The 20187-nt window shown below is 40.0% G+C and overlaps 2 protein-coding genes and 2 pseudogenes across 3 annotated transcripts; 3 read left to right on the plus strand and 1 right to left on the minus strand.

Moving 5' to 3' along the window:
• Nucleotides 1-4: 4 nt before the first annotated feature.
• On the plus strand, nucleotides 5-1489 carry LOC135622449 (mannose-specific lectin 3-like; annotated as a pseudogene).
• A 1865-nt stretch (nucleotides 1490-3354) lies between these two features.
• LOC135624079 (U6 spliceosomal RNA) lies at nucleotides 3355-3469 on the plus strand (annotated as a pseudogene).
• A 1088-nt stretch (nucleotides 3470-4557) lies between these two features.
• On the minus strand, nucleotides 4558-9851 carry LOC135622451 (uncharacterized). Of its 2 annotated transcripts, none has more exons than XM_065124319.1 (2): nucleotides 9744-9846; nucleotides 4558-7022 (listed from the first exon to the last, which is right to left on the minus strand). In XM_065124319.1, exon 2 carries the CDS (start codon nucleotides 6747-6749, stop codon nucleotides 5325-5327), a length of 1425 nt encoding a protein of 474 aa, XP_064980391.1. In that variant the 5' UTR covers nucleotides 6750-7022; nucleotides 9744-9846; the 3' UTR covers nucleotides 4558-5324. The 2 variants fall into 2 exon arrangements, 1 of the variants encoding a protein (XP_064980391.1); XR_010491058.1 differs by lacking the exon at nucleotides 4558-7022 and adding an exon at nucleotides 7049-8087 and having other exon boundaries at nucleotides 9744-9851.
• A 1395-nt stretch (nucleotides 9852-11246) lies between these two features.
• On the plus strand, nucleotides 11247-20056 carry LOC135622452 (probable methyltransferase PMT11). The gene is made up of 9 exons (XM_065124321.1): nucleotides 11247-12098; nucleotides 13217-13366; nucleotides 13479-13749; nucleotides 14789-14899; nucleotides 16038-16197; nucleotides 17254-17511; nucleotides 18588-18710; nucleotides 19303-19380; nucleotides 19605-20056. Exons 1-9 carry the CDS (start codon nucleotides 11421-11423, stop codon nucleotides 19804-19806), a joined length of 2031 nt encoding a protein of 676 aa, XP_064980393.1. The 5' UTR covers nucleotides 11247-11420; the 3' UTR covers nucleotides 19807-20056.
• The last annotated feature ends 131 nt before the right edge of the window (nucleotides 20057-20187 follow it).

The raw sequence follows: 20187 nt of genomic DNA on the forward strand, positions 1-20187 counted from the left end.
AGCTCAGTTACTGCACAAGGGTGAATCATCAAACATTCTTCACTTGCATGATTTTGCCTAATATGATCGGAAGGAGGCTTCCAGTTGTGTAGTAATTCTTCCTCCTCCTACACTTTGAGATTTGTTTCTGGTTTCCTTTTTCTGAATCTTCCTCCTCCTCTCGTGTCATGGCCGTCTTCTTGCCCCAAACTCATATCTTCCAACTCATCCGAAAACGCGCGTCTTTGCGGTGGAGGAGGGCAGGCGGGTCCCCGTCTCCATCGCCACCACGTGATGGAAGTCGCCATGGTCAAAACTGAGTCAGCAATCGCATTGAAGAACCACCACTTACCATGTCACATCGATGGAGACTTCTCCTCCCTCCACCTCCGCTTCCACTGCCCTATAAATACCACACGAGATGGGTCAACCGCAAAGCATCGACGAGCCGCCCAGCTTCAAGTAAGTGTTCGTCGACGATGGCAGTCCCTCCCCTGATCCCCCTGCTCACCCTCGCTTCCGTCTTTCCCTTCCTCGCAATCCCTTCCTCCGCCAACGACAGCAACGTTCTGCTCACCGGCGACGTCCTCGGCGCCGACGAGCAGCTCTCCTACGGTGCCGCCACCTTCGTCATGCAACGTGACTGCAACCTCGTCCACCACGTCGAAGGCCGCCGCGTTTTCCAGTCCTACACACGCGGCCATGGCGTCAACTGCACCCTCTCGCTCACCGACTGCGACCAGCTCCCTCGGCGGCTCCATCGTGTGGCGCACCCCGTTCCTCCGATGGGCCAACTGGAGGAAGTACGCGGCAGTGCTCCGACCCGACGGCGTGGTGGCCATCTACGGCCCCGCCGTGTGGTCGACCCCCGACTACGGCTTCGGCGCCGCCCTCGTCCACGAGGGGTGGACGCACGCCCTTCCCGCGGCGAAGAACGTGCTGTTCTCGTCGGAGATGCTTTACGAGAACGCCAAGCAGGTGACCAGGGATTACAGCCTCCTCATGAAGGATGACTGCAACCTGGTCCTCGTGAAGGCCTCGGTCGGCGTCATTTGGCAGTCAGGGACGGCGGGCCGAGCGAGGCCTCCTCCACTGCTTCCTCTGGCTTGATCACAGAGGGCAGCTCGCCGTCGCGAGTGACGATTACTACAAGAACTTGTGGAGCAGCAACAACGCCTCGAGCATCGGAGACTATGCGCTTCTTCTCCAGATCAATGGACAAGCTGTTGTCTATGGACCAACGGTGTGGCTGACCACTTCCTCCCCAAAGAGCCTCCTCGACACCACCTCTTCGTCCCCAGAGCCACCCATCGCCACCTGATCTGCTGCTAGAAGCAGAAACTGCAGCATGCATGCAGTGGCTTGTTGATTATGTTGACGAGAGCTTGTACTTGACACTACAACTTCCCAAGAAATAAAAATGATGCACGAATAAGCATGGTTTTTTATTTGGATGGGCATTTATAGTAGTAGTAGTAGTATGGACTATGGTTCCCTCCCAAAAACACACTTCTCTTACAAATTTGATTTATAACTAAAGTGAATCTACTTCTATCAATTTAAATTTAAATACTTTACTCAATAATTCAAACTTATCAAATTAGTTGCCGACTTATATAAATAGTAGATGGACTGGAATCTAACCAGGTAGCAAAGGCAAATAAAATTATTTAAAAGCTAAATTATTTTCCTATTAGTATATTTTAAATTAGATAATTTTTGAAAAAGCTTCAGGTTTTGACTTTTGAAAAGATTTTAGATAAAAACTCTTAACTTTCATAATTTCACATATGACACCCTAATTTTAAAAAAAAATTAAAACATTCTTTTTTTTAAATAATCATACTCTCGTCAACCACCGACCCCTTCGTCTCATTAGCCACTTTCATCGAAGGGTTTGATGAAGACATAGAGTTGATGATGAAAGTAACATAGGGAGAAGGCAACGATGTAGAGCCTCGTATGACAATGGATCACACGACGACAGAAATAAAATAATCCTTTCATATGATTAGGAGCGTTAAATTTTTTTTAAGTTGAAATGTTCAACAAAACATTTTAAAACTTACGAACCTGTTTTCTCCAAAAAGCACTCTTTTTTTTTTTTTTTTAGCCCTTGTAGAACTTTTTAACTTTCCAATTTTACCCTTCCAAATTTCTTTATTTTTATCTTTTTGGTGGTTTGATCCATATGTTTGGTTCAACAAATTTTAAACATGATAAAAATAATTTGAATCAACTCAAATTTTTTTATTAAATGATTATTAAAGACAGACTCATGAAATAAAATTTTAAAATTAGCATAAAACATTAAAAATTAAAAAATAATTTAGAACAAACGTTTCATATTTTATATTTAAATATCATTTTGATTTTATAATGTTCATTCGCAATGGTTCTATCCAAATTAGAGTACTTTGGATATGAACCAATGACTCACCCTATGAAAGCAATAGTGAAAATTTAAATTCATGTTAAATAATTATGTATACAAATATTGTTTACAAAATAAATGAATTATATTTTTTAGATCTTCAGACTATTTTTTTTGTAAACATTATAATTTTAACTTAATTATAAATTCAAATGTTTTTAATCATTAATTTAGTTGTATTTTATTGGTTGGATTAATTCTTGACTTATTGAATAGGACCAAGTGACAAACCAATACAAAAAAAAAAAAAGAGGGGAAAAAGTAAGGATGTACAATGTCGAAATAAAAAAATAAATAAGAACGATACGCAGGATAAGTGAAAATTGAGACATCCTTTACTAAAAAACAAAAATTTAAAGAAAAACATTTTCGAAAAGCTCGCTATTTTTAAATTTATTCTTCATAGTATATAGATATGCTGCGTACGTGAACTCTGCACGCCGACATGCGTCATCAAGCGCATCGCGCCTTGGTCACCCACTCTTGCAATTGTGTATGTAAAGAATTAAATTGGTCGAACCGAGTAAGTGTAAGCTTGTACTCTTACCAGACTGAGATGGATCAAATGTAGCCTTGCCCCAAACATACCATATGCGAAGGCTCGGTCTGTGCGCTTTTGCAACAAGGATTTTAATTTTGAATGATATCTCATATCTTGCGGTACATACCAATTTGTCAGTAGATCGATATGTGAATCGTTCGTTATTAGGTGATACGTCAACAAGCGCATCACGCCTAGGTCACCTACTCTTGCAATTGTGCATGTAAAGAATTAAATTGGTCGAACCGAGTAAGTGTAAGCTTGTACTCTTACCAAACTGAGATGGATCAAATGTAGCCCTGCCCCAAACATACCATATGCGAAGGCTCGGTCTGTGCGCTTTTGCAACAAGGATTTTAATTTTTAATGATATCTCATATCTTGCGGTACGTACCAATTTGTCAGTAAATCGATATGTGAAGAGACATCCGATAAAATTGAAACAATACAGAGAAGATTAGCATGGCCCCTGTGCAAGGATGACACGCACAAATCGAAAGCAAATGCGGAACAATGGGATGCATGTGTTGAATCATTACGATGCAAACATGATCTTTAGATGATAGCTGCAGATGTACAAATAAATAAAGGACAAAAGTATACAGGAATTTAAGATAATAATGTAAAGCTTAACTGAAGTAAGAGTTTTTTTACTGAAATCAATTTCTAAAGAGAAGAAACAAGGAAAGCCGAAATCGACCAAAGCTCGATTCTGGCATAATTTGATAGGAACATTGTATGAACTACTTGGATAACCAATTATGCTCCAATTTATACAAAATAGGTGTTCTTGGAAAGCTTTGTCAATCTAGTTTTAGGCAAATTAAGTTTTACAAGAATTGGAATTTACAATATTTATCAGTAGATCGATATGTGAATAGTTCGTTATTAGGCGATACGTCACCTAGGTCACCCACTCTTGCAATTGTGCATGTAAAGAATTAAATTAGTCGTGAACCGAGTAAGTGCAAGCTTGTACTCGTACCAGACTGAGATGGATCAAATGTAGCCCTGCCCCAAACATACCATATGCAAAGGCTCGGTCTGTGCGCTTTTGCAATAAGGATTTTAATTTTGAATGATATCTCATATCTTGCGATACGTAACAATTTGTTAGTAAATCGATATGTGAATCGTTCGTTACCAGGCGATACGTACTAGGGTGCTAGTAGATCGATACACGAATTATCCATTATCATGTGGTACTATCGATTAGGGTAATTTTCGCCCCATTACCGTAGCAGATGGTATTAGCTTAGGGAAAAGAAAGAAGAGGGAGAAGAAAAGGAAGAACTTGGAGATCAGATGTAGCTCTCCCTCGACGATTCTGATTCGTCGTTGCCCTCCCTCGCCAGACGCTATAAATGAGATATCGCCTCCTCCTCATCTGAGGCGACGAGGCCTTTGCATCGTCGATAACTTTTCTTTATCTATATGAGGGAGAAGAAACATTGACGAGGAAAAGAAACGACACATAAGGAGAAGAAACTATCTTTTCTCCTCGCGGTTTATTTTCCTTGCATGCGGAGAAAAAACGAGACGATATATATATATATATATATATATATATATATATATATATATATCAAATAATATGCTTTAATACGTTTGTATTGTACCGAGCTGAGATCGAATTTTCAATACCATACGAAATTGCAATACTTTGCGATTCCAATCTCAAGCAATTCTAAATCTAAATTCCCGCGGCTTGTGACTACATGGCTGTCTACCATTCTTGTCTTCAAACCCTGGAACCGGAACCTCATGGTTTTGGCCCGCATCATCACCAGATCAGCACCATGTAACTCAACTGCACCTTTTCCACCTCTGCTCTGCTACTGCTGCAGTAGATACAGCGTCGTCATTACTTCTAGCACTTTCTTCACCCCCAAAAGGGCCAGTCCCTGCAGGGGAAGAAAAGAATGCTTGGAAATAATAAGCTCGTGACAGATGAAGGCCACACCCGGTCGCTGTGTATAGCTGGCAAGCAAGCAAACACCACATGGACCACACAATTGCCTGGTGCGGTCTCGGGTCTCAGTCCAAGGCTTGGTAGCTTAACCCATGTTGCCGTCATTAGTCCAGTATGATATTCAGCCTTGTCTGAGCCCAAGGCATGTCATTTAACGCCACCCACTAGGCCCATTCAATGCACACAAGGTGGTGGTGACCCGAGGAAACAGCCAAAACAATTACTGCACCCTTGCCTTGCTTTACGGCAGAGCTCTTGTCACGACCGGAAACAGAACCTGCCCCCTCCCTCCCCCACACTCTGCATGAATCCATGCCTTGGTACTATTAGAAGCTCCATACTACACTCGTCGGTCACTCGAGGGCTCTCCCCCTTTGTGTGTCATGCGCAGAGGGCTTTCAGTGGAATACAGCCTCCCTGACATAAATGAGATCATGTGCATGGAGATGGAGGTAGAGACAAAGGTCCCAGCTTTGCGATCGTCCCGTCCCACATTGGTCGCCTGTGCTATATAATCTAAGCCACCCTCCGTTGCACCTGCTCACAGGGGAGGTGAAAGAGGAAGGGCAAGATGAGGGGAGTTTATCTGGAAGCCATGTGTTGGTTGGCAGTGGCGGTAGTCCTAAGGTCAGGTACTTGCTCCCCTGCCATTGCTTCCACACAAGATGAGCGTTATCTTGCATCGCCTTATTACGCATACCCACCTGCCTATGGCCAGCCACCTCCACCTCCGTACGGGCAGTCACCACCGCACTATGGCCGACCATCTCCGCCGCTGTATGGACGGCCACCACCACCTCCCCGACATGGCGGATTACCGTCTCACAGGCCACCACCACCTGCTCGTAAGTCGCCGCACCATAGGTACTCACCACCCTCACCCTCACCAGGCCACCCTTCACCTCACTACAGACAGCCGCCACCACAGTATGGTCGACCACCTCCACGGCAGGGAGGTCCACCACCGTCTCCACCTCATCATGGACATAGGCCACCCTATCACAGAAAACCCCCACCTCATCACATAGTACCGCCACCTCAACATGGACAGCCCTCGCCACCACCACAGTATGGACAGCCATCGCCACCACCACAGTATCGCCAACCACCGCCACCGCCACAGTATGGCCAACCAGCACCACCACCCTCCCACAAATGCCCTCCAACTCACAGGAGACACCCACCTCCTCCACAGGGACGGCAACCACAACCACCACATTATGGCCGTCAACCACCTCCTTATGGCCAGCAGCCACCTTCACCGCACCATGGTCATGCACCAAAGAAACCACCACACAGACAACCATCTCCCCCGCATTCAGCACCTCCGTATGGCAAGCTGCCACCTCCACCGCACCATGAACATGCACCAAAGAAATCACCTCCGCTACATGCATGGCCCCCGCCACAATACAGGCATCCTCCGCCACAGTATGGGCAACCACCACCTCCAACTCACCGGAGACATCCACCTCCGCAACATGCACGGCCTCCACCACCACCTCATGGAAAGCCACCATCACCGCACCATGGTCATGCACCAAAGAAACCACGGTCTCCACCACATGCACGGCCATGTCCACCGCGGCGAGGACAAACACCACCCCAGTATGGACCTCCATCACCACCATCTCATGGAAAAAGACCACCTTCCCCATCGCCAACTCCACCATCTTACGGTTACCCGCCACCGACATATGGATCGACACCACCGGCAGGAAGCTATCAACCGCCTCCTCACCATGGCCGGGTTCCACCACGACGGTAAACACCACCAGCGCAGGGGCAGCCATCTCCTTCACGGCAGATGCCATCTCCGCCATCGCCCTACCAGTTGTCAACGTCACCACCCTATCTATAGTACCTATCAGGTCTCAATGGCCAGCGTAGCAGCAAGAGGTCGTTTGCTTAGGTTTCACTTGCTGATCTTCATGCATGTCTTTCAGGCTATCTATGCAATCGCAAATTATGAATCATCGATAGTTATGTTTTTCCAATCAACAGGTTGGTGTCTTCTACTCTTAACAAAAACAACCGTATGAACGATGTGGAATAATCCACAATATGCGATGAAGTAGGGTTCTGAAATTGTTACTCTGCAGCAAACAAAAAATGGCACAAGGAACCAAATTTTCGTCATTCCAGGTAAAACTTTTAATATCAAAGGATAAATAAACGAACAAAACTCTATGCAACAGCTCCCTTAGAATGTGGAAAAGACTCTCTACGGCAATGTGCTAATGCAACTACATCCTTAAAATGAGTAGAAAAGACTCTATTAGAACAATGTGCAATTAAGGAACCAAAACAGCACGAAACAGACAAAAAACATCATCCATGCATAAGATTAAAGGCTCCTCAGCCCAGCAAATTTAGTAAAGCCTAGCCCTTCCGAGTGTTGGAAGGCAAAACCTGATTGATAGCACCTGAGGTTCTACTAACGGATAGCAAGAACAGAGAAACTTAGAATACCAATGCTAAATGTGGCTTTATTAGTGAAATACCAGCAAAAAAAAAAAAGATTTGTACAACAATGAGTTCTTCCACGTTGAAGGCCAATGTGATTAACAGTGTATTCTGTGGGCATCAAAACCGTTGTAAGCCCCAAATTATACGATTAACTACGTGCATTTGGCCTCGAAGAACCTCCCTCTCATCTTTGTGTATTTGTATCCCAAAATTCCCAGCCAAAACTTGCACATCCTAACCTCTTATCCGTATCTGGGCTTCCCCAAAAAATTCGTAAGCATTCATCCTTCAGTACCTATTATTTTGTACCGGTCCTATAGTTTTACCAAGAGAATGCAACAAACTTAGTTTAATCTTCTTCCAGTAATTCCTATATTTTAATCGTGCTCCAATCTAACAAAAATCAATTTTCATTCTAAATATCATCGACATTCTCACCTCTCAGAGTGTGCTACTTTACTTCAACATAAAGTTTTCTATAAAAATGCTTCAGATTTAGCAATGTGATTAGCTGAAGCTGTTGGATTTGAAGCTGTCTTTCCTTTCCACCATATAATATATGCACCCTCACATATAATTCCCATCCATGTCCCATCAATTGACTTTACCAGCTCTGCATTCTAAAATTTTGTGTTTGTTCCGAGCATCATCTAGTGTAAGAGGGCAATATAAACAAAGAAAACTTTCTGAACCTGAAAATTAGCATAATCGAAGAAGTCAGAGCTAATAGTGGAGAAATAGCCAAGTTTAATTGATCCAAACATAAATTTACTAGGTTTAAGCTTCTTCAACTCTGTCTATGCAAATATCTGAATTTGAAGGGTGAAAGGTTGACAGTGCATGCATTTCTAGCAATCCTTTACAGTGACTATGACATCTTAGATTCTTGTTATTCAATGCTACACTGTGCAGGAACTTGAGATAATATAGATGTAGATGTAGTATTGATATAATATTTCCATGAAATAAAAGATTTTAGTTTGACATGGTCCTGGTTGAATTGGCACACCCGATAAGATTTGTTCTTAATCCTCAAAGTAAACTACACAAACCTTGTTACATAGAAACCGGAGTTTTGCCAAGGCATACTAGCCGATCAGTAAGAATGCTTTGTGTAGATGAACATGGATCACGACCAGCAACATATATATTGTACATAATCAATCGACTGTGCTAACAAAAAGCAGGGTATTGTACATGTTCAAGACAAGTTTGTCAACTGTTTGAAGACTGCTTTCAACAAAGAAGTGATTGCATTCAAAACAGTGCAACTTTTTAGGATTAAATTCAAATAGAGCATACCAAAACACAAAAATGCACTTTGATTATGGACATATTACAGAAAATCCACCATTATCCAGTGGAGGATGCTAAGAAATGCATAATAATGAACAAGTGTCTCTGTGTTTAAGTGTGTGCACAGGCTTATGCAACTGTTCAAATGCCAATATTGCTAAATTCTCGTGACTTGATCTTATAAAATTCTCTAAATATTACCAGATATCACATAATAGACAGCTGACTCCACACATAAGACCCAAACGAACACATCGTATGCCAACATCCAGTAGGAAACACAGATCAAGAAGCAACGTTAACTAGTATATATATGTGCAAATGGTACTTGAAAGCTGTATATGCATCATAACACCTCATTATAATCCCACATCGGAAGTGAGACACAATAGTAAAGCAATCCATGTTGTATATGTAATCCATCAATCTATATGCTTATAGCCAGCCTCCAATAAGAACACATAGTAAAGCAAATATTACATCAATCAAGAAAACTACTTTTACCTAAGTATGTATAGTTACACATAAGGAATAGAACCGATGGTAGACATATCATTTAAAAAGGGAAGAACTAAACCACAACAAGTTTATCATGTGCTCCTTAAACAACCCTTCTCCTTAACTAGTTGCAAAAGATGGATCTAAGTAATGGATTATGATAACTACAATCATATTGGCGATCGACTCTGGTATTCTAGTAACAGATTAGCAATGATCGCCATAATGGGATTGTGAAACATATTAATCGCAGATGAACTAGCAACCCTCCCATCTAATCAAATATATTCGATTAAAAAAGCAAAGTAAATGTATTCCTTCCCTTCTTGATTCGGATCCGATAAGAAATCATCGGCAACCAACAGAGAAAAGAAAACACTAGATTAACTCTTTTGTACCTGGTCTCATTAATTCCAAATATCGGTTTGCAATGTACGATCAAAGAAGACGGGGAACGTTGTCCAATGTCCAGGACAATCACGAACTTTTGCAAAGACGATGCACTGCGGAAGGGAGATGAAGGGGGAGGAAAGAAAGGAATGAAAGAACGCTACCTCAAAGGAGTCCGGGATCGGACCGCCGCGTTCCTGGCCCAACGAAAGGAGATCGGCATCGAGAGGAGAAAAAACTTCGTCATCCGGCTGTCAGGATAAGGGGGCGGAGTAAGAGGAGATCGCCCGGGTCTCTCTTTATAAAGCCGGGCCATGGAGTGTGGGAGACGTGCTGCCACGTGGAGACAATTCATTGGTTGGTCGTCAAATTCCGTTGTGGCCAACAACCGGCGGCCTGGCTCGCAAAAACGGCAACGAATTCTGACAAGCGGGGCTCGGTCTCAACTGTGTCCGTGGCGACACGAGATTCTTAAGATATTCGAGACCCGTTCGTCCTGCATCATTGGGACCCACATCAGGGTGAATGATCCCACGAGACCTGTCCAATTAAACGGCAGTTTTCAGTGAAATATGTCTGGATCCCGACAGATGCTTGAAAGAATCATTTTATACTTACAACAATCATCACTGTCTTGATCCATCTTAGAAGAAACATGTCACAATCATCATTGTCTTGATCCATCGTAGAAAAAATCTGTCATGACAGTATAAGTTGATGTATGAAAACCACTTCAACAAAAAAATTATCACAAGATAAAAAGACATATAAGTCGATAACACCTGATATTTCTTGTAACATAAAAAATATTTTCAATCGATGATAACTTGACACATAACTAGATAACTTAGTTGGCATAAAGGAGATAAAATCTATGTTTGTTCACATAGACATTAGTATAAAAAAAAATTATCATAAGTTATCCATAAAAAAATTTCATGGAATGTTCTTTTTCGTCTATATTATAACTAACTTAAGTATATAAAGAATCCAATCAAAAACTCGTATCTAACCTCGATCTTCATGCAAATCATCCATAGAGCGCATGAGTATATCTATCTTGGACCTTGAAACAACTTTAGAAATATCTTAATGGCACCTCACCCTTATTATTCAACATAAGATAGGCTATACACCATAGCTAATTATATATTACATTCATTTCTTACGTTATTAACTATATTGATGAAAAACATGACATACATGATATATACAAAAGTGATAAGTAAAAATTAAATTTAATATATTTTTTAATTTATGACACCTAACATATTGAAATTAAAGTAGTTAGAAATAAAAAAATTTTAAGATTATCTTTTTGCCTCCACTTGTACACCAATCCAATACGCAAACACATATTTTATTTTTCATCAATATAACTGACAATATCATGACAAATAAGATTATTTATTTTATTTTTATAATTATAAAGATTTTAATATAATTTTTTTAAATACAAAGATCATAATACTAATAGAATCTAAGTATAAAATAATATGTAATTAATCCCTATAGTAAAATATTTGATTTTAACACTTAACGAATATTTTTCCTTTTCTTAAAGGAAAGAAAACTTCGTAATCAACATTATTACAGTACCTATTGTCAACGTCAATGTCCGTTCATTCTCTTAACCTTCCCTTCTCATCGCCACAAACGATACCGCGGTCAATAAATAGGGGACGAATCCCGCTTCCTCGAGAGTGGCAGTAAGATCGTCAGATCCGACCTCGGCGATCGGTGCATCGAACGCCATCGTCGCCCCATCACCAGATCCGAAGCTTCATATCACACCTTCTTCGCATCCCGCTCTCCGTCTCGACCTCGAGCTCGGAAGAAGCATGACGAAAGGCTTCGCCGAGCTCTTCAGTTCCCGCCCCTTCGTCAAGATCTCCGCTCTCGCCCTCACTGCCATCGTCTCCTTCTACCTAGGCCGTCGTTGGTCCGACTCCTACCCCCAGCTAGTCTTCTTCACCAGCGGCGGCGCCTCCGACCGCCTCGCCTCCCCCTCCGTCGCCGTTTCCCCCAACGCCAACCTCACCCTCGACGTCTCCGCCCTCACCTCCAACACCACCCTCCTCCCCGGCGACGCTGACGCCCTGCCGCCGCTCGATGCTGATCTGCCCCCGTCCTCGCCGCCGCCGGAGGCGCGGAAGGTCGGGATCGTGGATGCGAACGGCACGATGAGCGTGGGCTTCGACGCGGGGGAGCTTGATCCTGATATGGCCGACGGATGGGATGACGAGGGGTCGGCGATTAATGAGACGGCGGGCATGGGGAGCGGGGAGGGGGAGAGGAGGGCTAGGGTCAAGATAGATAAGTTTAAGGTGTGTCCGCAGGAGATGAGGGAGTGGATCCCTTGTATGGATAACGAGGAGGTCATCAAGAAGCTCAATTCCACAGAGCGAGGGGAGAGATTCGAGCGGCATTGTCCGCTCGCGGGGAAGGGGTTGGATTGTCTAGTTCCGGCGCCACAGGACTACAAGAAACCAATTCCATGGCCCCAGAGCAGAGATGAGGTTGGGAACTCTCTCATGCCGAATTTTGTTGGATAATTGATTGCTTCAGGCGACTTGATCCTTCTTGTGGTAGACGTAGCTTATGATTCGCTTCTAATAACTCAGTTTACTGCTGCATATTTGTGATAGCTCGAGATATCATTGACAAGCATGGGTAATTTTTATTTGGTACTGGTTTCCATAAGCTCTCTCTTAGATGACTCTTTTCCATTTTATAATTGCATGTTTTATATTGTTTAATCAGCAAGACATAATCAGCATAGTGACTTTTGAGCAGTGAAACTTTCCTATGGTTGTTAATTAGGGCAAGATGCAACTAAGTTGATGTCAACTAAGTTAAGAAGCAAATCAAGAGTAGTGGCTTGGTTCTTGATTCAGATTTGATTTGATTTTGTCATCGTCTGAATTTAACTGGATCTCGGGAACCATCGATGGTTTGTCCAAGTATTGTGGGACTAGGTAAAAACCAAGGGATCAAACTTGGTTGTTACTATAGAATCTTTTAGAGGATCCTTTGGGTCGAAGAAGGGATCTTATCTTTGGAACACTGGAATTTTGTATGGTGATAAAGTTTTAGATTCTGATGTAGTGGTTTCATATATGACTTAAGTTTGAGATAGTTTATTGAGTTGAGGCCTCATTTGAAGGTTGTCTCTAGGAGGGGTAAGATCCAGATTGACGTTCTCCTAGTAATATAATTTTGTTGTGGCCTGACAAATAGAGATGGGCATATAAACACCTTAGGCACAGGTAACCTAATATCAAAATTTTCAGATATCAACGTGACTCAACAAGCCCATAAATTTAATTGCTGAGAACACTTGATATTCATTGGGGTCCAGAATTTTGATTTTATGGTATATGCATGCTCTGCTGTGATTCAACTGTTCCATAAGGATCTTCATACTAGAAACTTTGATCCATAAATACAAGCTCCGATGGAAGTTAGAGACCATGCAAACTTTTAATTATCCAGATTAGAAACTTTGATCCATAAACACAAGATCCAATGGAAGTTATAGACCATGTGAAGTTCTGATTATCTGTAATTAATATTCCTGTATTTTTCCTTCTCATATTTTTCTTACTATAGATGTCCTGCTGTGCTGCAATATCAGGTATGGTATAGCAACGTACCACATACACGCTTGGTCGAAGACAAAGGAGGACAAAATTGGATCTCTAGGGACAAAGATAAGTTCAAATTCCCAGGAGGTGGGACCCAATTTATCCATGGAGCAAATCAATATCTGGATCAGATTTCTCGGGTACTATAGTTTTCATAAGTCCAAAGATGTTTAGACTTTAATTTTGCTGATGCTTTTAGGTTTCTCTCTGTATCTATTATCTGTGTGCTTATTTCTTTCACTAGATATGCAGATGGTTCCAGATATTGCATTTGGCAATCACACACGAGTTGCCCTAGATGTTGGGTGTGGTGTAGCTAGTTTTGGTGCCTTTCTACTCTCACGCAATGTGGTCACCATGTCTGTGGCTCCAAAAGATGTTCATGAAAATCAGATTCAATTTGCTCTTGAACGTGGTGTGCCTGCTATGGTCGTAGCTTTTGCAACACACCGTTTGCCATATCCAAGCCAGGCATTTGATCTGATTCATTGTTCAAGATGTAGAATAAACTGGACCCGTGATGGTATGTTATTCTTTAGTTCCCTGAAACATATTCTCAGTAATTCGTATTTATCATTATTGGAGCATGTAGGGACACACAATACAATCGCAAGTATTGTACTTGAAAGTATTGAAACATTTTGTGTTAAGTACTGGCACCATCATACCTATATCTTTTTCCTTGCATTTACTTGTCAGGCTCTGTAGAAATTGTTTAAAAATACCTTTGGCTTATTTTATTATCCAAATACACAGTGCAGAAAGGCTAGAGAACATACTCCTAAGTGACCTAAGAAGTGCTTTATAATGTTTGTTAAAGAATAGCTGCAAAAAGAATCTTCAATTTAGCACTCAGATTTTTCTGATGATGGGGGCATATTTTAGTTATAATTTGCATTTTTAGTTGTTGTTCAAGTACTGTAGTTATCTATTACTACTAATTCTGGTTTCGTAATAAGAACATGTTACAGATTTTCACTTTTGTATGAAACTCAATTTGATTAATTAGCTGTATGTAGTAGTCTTTTTATAAAAATGTGATAATAAAATTGCATATTACATTCAACATTTCCACCAAGGTAGCATAGGGAATTCTTTATGAGCATGATTGACTTTTTTATTATGTAACTCAGGTTTTCTGTAAGAGACCTAAACTAGACCCGATATATCCTCGGAAGCCTGTTATCAATTAGATATTTGTCCACTATTTTTAAGACCCATGTAACTAAGTCTTGCTCTTCTTCGTGCTAAAAGCATGCTTCTTCATGTCATTCTTGGGATAGTTCAAGTGTTGTGCTATGCCTCCTTAGATGTATCATTGACTGAAAATGCACACTGTTTTAAGTTTCACTTGCTGCGCATTTTAGATTTTCTCTTCAATATAATTTTTTTTTAACTAAAAGGTATCAAGCCGTATAGTTATGTAATAGTTGTACAAGACCTGAATCACTTTTCCTTTTCATATCAGAGATATTAACCTAATAAAAGTTTGAATTTTTATACTGTAATGTTCAAAATAATTTACTAATCAACTGATTTATTTATCGATACTTTTGGTGAAGATGGGATTTTGCTTCTCGAGGTCAACAGATTACTCAGAGCTGGAGGGTACTTTGTTTGGGCAGCACAACCTGTTTATAAGCATGAAGAGATCCAACAAGAGGCATGGAAAGGTATCTCCTTCCTAAATTATAATTCTATTCAGTCTATGTATTGTCTATATTGTACCATAAAATTCACAGGCTGCAACTCAATATTTCTTAAGCAATGATAGGGTTGTAAGGTTCCAAGGAGAATCTGTAGTCTCATAAATAACAACAAGAACAACAAGCCATAATGGAACAACTATCTGGAGTTGGTACATGGATTTTTGCCCTCATTAAGCTCTATACAAGATGACATCACTGGTCAAGTCAAGGCATTCAAAAAACCTCATAAACCTCCTAGCATGCTGGAAATCAATAATTTAACCTGGGTACAGTTCTGCATCATATAAGCTTTCTGTTGTCAATGATTATGATATTTTTTCGTCCATCCACTAAGTGATGAAAAAATGATGTTTTGTATAGCCTATTCTTTTTCAATGAAATAATAAATTGGCTTTTGTAGTTTCATTGCTATCATCATTAGCTTTTGATGTGTGGCGTGCCTAGGTAGTGCAATTCCAAACCATCTATTTATTATACTGTAGAATCATCCAAACCTTTTCCTGTCGATGCATATAGCATATATCATCCCAGAAGGTTTTCATGGAGACTTGAGGAAACTTTATGATGATATGATCAGCCATGGACCTGACCACCCTCTGAAGCTTATTGCCCAATTTCCCATCCGATCTAAATTAGATGAGAGCGATTGCCTCAAACCTGCCAGACTTTTGTGTTGTAGGTATATCTTTCCTTTTTCATGCAGTTTAGACTCATCAATCAGGGAGCATCTCTGAAGTGTCCTAAACATGATAGTAAGTTTTAGAAATGTCCTAAACATGATAGTAAGTTTTAGAAATGAAAGGTTCCACTGCAGCCAGAGAGTAGTAAGTGCAATATGTTTTAGAAGAGTCTTCCTGAAAGGTATTTTGTTCATCCATACCATGGATGGCCAACAGAAAATATAATATGCTTAAAGGCCATATGGCACATGCCAATTGTGACGATTCTAACCACAACTAGGAAAAGTGAGAAGAGATCATCTCACACATGGATAATTTGGGAATTTACCCTTTTGTTTCTGCATAATGTGCTTCTGAATTCTTATAAGATTCATCTTTCACTTTCTGTAATTGTATTACTGACACATTTGATTCATGTACAGATATGGAGGACCTCACAGCAAGTATTTGTTGGCAACTTGTGAAGAAGGAGGGTTATATTGCCATATGGCAGAAGCCTTTGAATAATTCATGCTACATGAATCGTGACTCTGGAGTCCAACCACCTTTATGTGATGCAGAGGATCAGCCAAACAAAGTTTGGTATCTTCATTAACTTTCAGTTAAAATTGCTGCTTAGTGGCAGGAAAGGTTAATAAATAATCATTTGCTATGTTGCTATCAGGTCCGATGGGTAACTGACCTTAACCTGATAGGACTGAACCACTTGCCCAAAATACTAAAAGTCAAAATTAATGGTCATAGATCTACGCTAACAGTCTAAACTAACTAAAATTTCCTCTCACTTACAATGTGGGGCTAAATTGGATATCGCATGCTAGGTGCAATGATAATTGTCCTTACCAAAAAAAGTTCCTTGACCAAAATACTCAAGTGATCATCATCAGATTTATCCTTGATTTTCTTGCCTATTGTACATGCAACAATGATGGAAAATCCTTCTCAAACACCAAATGATGCTTCTTCTAGTGTCATGTCTCATTGGGTGCTGAAGCAACATTTGCTACCCAGTATCAGAATTAAAAGATAACAGATGATATTCTTTCACTGATCATATCCGTTCGACGTATGACAGCGGAAAACTAAGTTTAAGCTTCTATATGAAATTTGAAAGGCTGTTATGGGCTTTGATTTTTATGAATGTACCACGTAATTTTTTTTCTCATGATCCTGCAATTTTTTTTTTCACTTGTTAATTTTACACATCAATATTTTCTGTATTATTTTTATAAGCATTTTCAAGCTTGCAATCCCTCTAAACTCCATTTTCATACTTTTCAGCTTATCTTTCCAACGACAGTGCAACCAATAAAGTATCATCTTTTAGTGTTAAAACCTCCAGATAAAGGAAATGAACATAGTTGCCCAAAGTAAAACTAACCAGTGAAAAACTAAAAACAAATTTAATACAGTTTTTTAGGCATAAGAAATCATTTAATGGTGCACTTGTTTCTTGGGTGCTTAAAAAGCTCTATATTTTGGTTTGTTGGGTATAAGTATCAACATAATCATGACTAGGGTGCAAGAATCCGTTCACTGTTGCTAATGCCAACTGCATATTTATAATGCTTCTTGAATGGTCTCGATTCATCTTCATTTGTTTTGCTAGCTCCTTAACTTCTTTTAAGCTTCTCTCAGGTATGTTGACCTAAAACCATGCATCACCCGCCTTCCTGAAAATGGATTTGAAGCAAATGTTTCTTCATGGCCTGCTCGGTTTCACAATCCTCCACAAAGGCTCCAAGAAGTTGACATGGATGCTTATGTAGCGAAAAATGATCTTTTCAAGGCAGAATCAGCATACTGGAATGAAATTGTTGAGAGTCACATTCGTATCTTCCGTTGGAAAGAAATGGAGCTGCGTAATGTGATGGACATGAGAGCTGGTCTTGGAGGGTGAGTCTTTTGTCTTTGCAGTAACTCAAACTGAACTGTTGTGTCCTGGTATTCGGCATTTTCAAGTGTTGCAAATAACATCTGTACAAAACCAATTTCAAGTATAAAAAAAATTCAAAATCAGCAGTATTTTATTGATACTTATCAATTCCATGATGTTAACTAGGACTATTGTATTTGATGCAGTAATGACAAGTTTATGTAAACCCAAACTAGTACAATTTTGATGACTGATGATGAGTTAAAATTATTCCAGCGGACTAGTCTTAACTTGTATCCTTAGTAGAATACTTCTGCAAATTGATGATAAATAAACATTGTTAGTCAAGTATGTTAGAGAATTGAGAATATAGCTAATAGAGTTTTATCGCTTGCTTCATGGTTGTTCTTAGTCATACAGACATAAATCCACTGCCATCATAAAGTTTGCCTAAATTAATCCTCTTCGATTTTTCTGCTTCTGTAATTATGGATAATGCAAAATCCACATTCTCAACATTTTATTCTGACAGATATAATGCAATATACGTCACACGCATGCCTCTCTTTCTGCGTGTTTGTCAATTTAGGAATATTTTATTATTCTTTTTGTCTGCCTTTTCTACATTCCTATCAATAATGTGTGTGTGCCTTCCTGCAATGTATGCCTAGCATATGGTTTAAGGGTAAGATCATTTTAAAGATAAAATATTATTCCATGAATATCAACTTTTTAATTAGTTACAGTACTGTGTGCGGCATCTCTTGATGAACACAATCAGATTCTATGTCATCCATAGATGACCACATGGTAGTGCCACTGTACTAAAATGAAGTAACTCTATGTTATTGTTTGAATTAACTCTCAAATTTTTACCTGCACAGAGACCTTCATCATTATGATCCTTTCTTTCAATGACTTGTGTTCTAGATTACATGCTTCTTTTAGTTTTGTTCCATGAGTTCATTACTTCAGTCTAACTGTGAGAAAAAATGAGGGTTATATTCATTCTGTAGTCCCAGATTCCAATGAGTTTTGCTTTTTGGACAGTGATCGGTTGCTACACAGTATAATATTTGTCTCAAGTTTGTTTCAGGTTTGCAGCTGCACTGATCAATCAACAAATTGATTGTTGGGTGATGAATGTCATTCCAATCAGCGGGCCAAACACATTGCCGGTAATATATGATCGTGGACTTATAGGAGTGACCCATGACTGGTATGCTCGATGCACTATTTCAAATCTTTCTGATTTTTAGTATCATCAACTGGGTTTTCTTTTTTGAAATTTACATAATAATGTTGAGCTGAAAGTTTGCTGTAAATAAAGAAAGAAATTTTCTGCAACTCGATCAATGTAGATGTATCTGTTTTCCTCTTCATTTCCACGTTGTCTTATTCAGCTGATGTAAATTGATTTAGTTGCCCAACACAATCGATGTTGATGTATTTGGTTTTCCTCTGCATTTTCATATTGTCTGTCTTGTTTAAGTCTAATTTTCTCATCCATGTGACCTTGACTTTGGCATAACTACAGTAGTTGGCGTGTGAGGAAAATGACATGTGACATATACAACTCGAAAGGAATTTTATGTTCGGAAAGAGACAGCTCTTCCTACAAGTCTGCTATTTCTTATCTTAGTCAGGTCATTTATAATCTAATTAACAATCATGATTAAGTCATAATAATCTAATAAATATTTGTGGTTAAGTCATTTACTTTTCTCATGACTCGTAACTAGCAGTAATGCATTTCCTAATGGGTAGTTTTATCTTGTCCCTCTTCTGATTTGTTTTTCCTTTACCAACAGGTGTGAGCCGTTTGATACATATCCAAGAACTTATGACTTATTGCATGCATCTGGCCTATTCTCTCAAGAGCAGAAAAGGTAATTTGAACTCTATCGTAATGTTTAGATGTGAACAAACATAGAATTCTGTCCATGTTTTCTTATCGATGTTATGGATATGATAGCTTGCCTTTCCTTGCCAATCTCACCATGATCATGGTGATTGAACACTATGCAGAATATTATGCCTATCGTGCAGAATATACATACAGATATTAGACCTGCAATGTGTTAAAGACTCCTTAAATTTCTCTGGCCACCAGGTGCAACATCTCAAGCATCTTGTTGGAGATGGATCGTATGCTAAGACCCGGCGGTCGTGTTTATATTCGCGATTCAAAATATATCATGGAAGAGATTTTAGACATTACACTGGCCATGGGATGGAGGAGTGACCTGCGCGACACCTCTGAAGGCCCATATGCTAGCAGGAAGCTGTTGCTGTGCAATAAGCCATTCTCCTAGAAGTTTTGCAGGTTATTATATTTATTCTCTTTCGGAGGTTTTTTTCCTTTCTCGTTACATTCTTCTGCACAATGGGGCGGAAGAGGTGTAGCTTCTGCATCTTTTTCGTCGCCAATGAGTAGTAGTGGTTTTGTTGTAACAGCTAATCTTATTCTACTATAAAGAACGGTAATGTAAACATCTTCTGCATTTGTCACCAACTCTCTCGAATCAAGAATATCTCATCAAGCTGTCGTAAGATTTATGTTTAGCATGATCTGAGGGTGTTTTTTTGCTTTCCACCGAGAACATGTGTATGCAATATTTTTCTGAACAATATTAACAAGTGATCAAGAACAAATCACACTTACTCTACTTGCTGCAAACTGCCTGCTCTCTACA

The sequence above is a fragment of the Musa acuminata genome, chromosome BXJ2-9 (assembly GCF_036884655.1).
Source record: "Musa acuminata AAA Group cultivar baxijiao chromosome BXJ2-9, Cavendish_Baxijiao_AAA, whole genome shotgun sequence".
NCBI classification, from domain to species: Eukaryota; Viridiplantae; Streptophyta; class Magnoliopsida; order Zingiberales; family Musaceae; genus Musa; species Musa acuminata.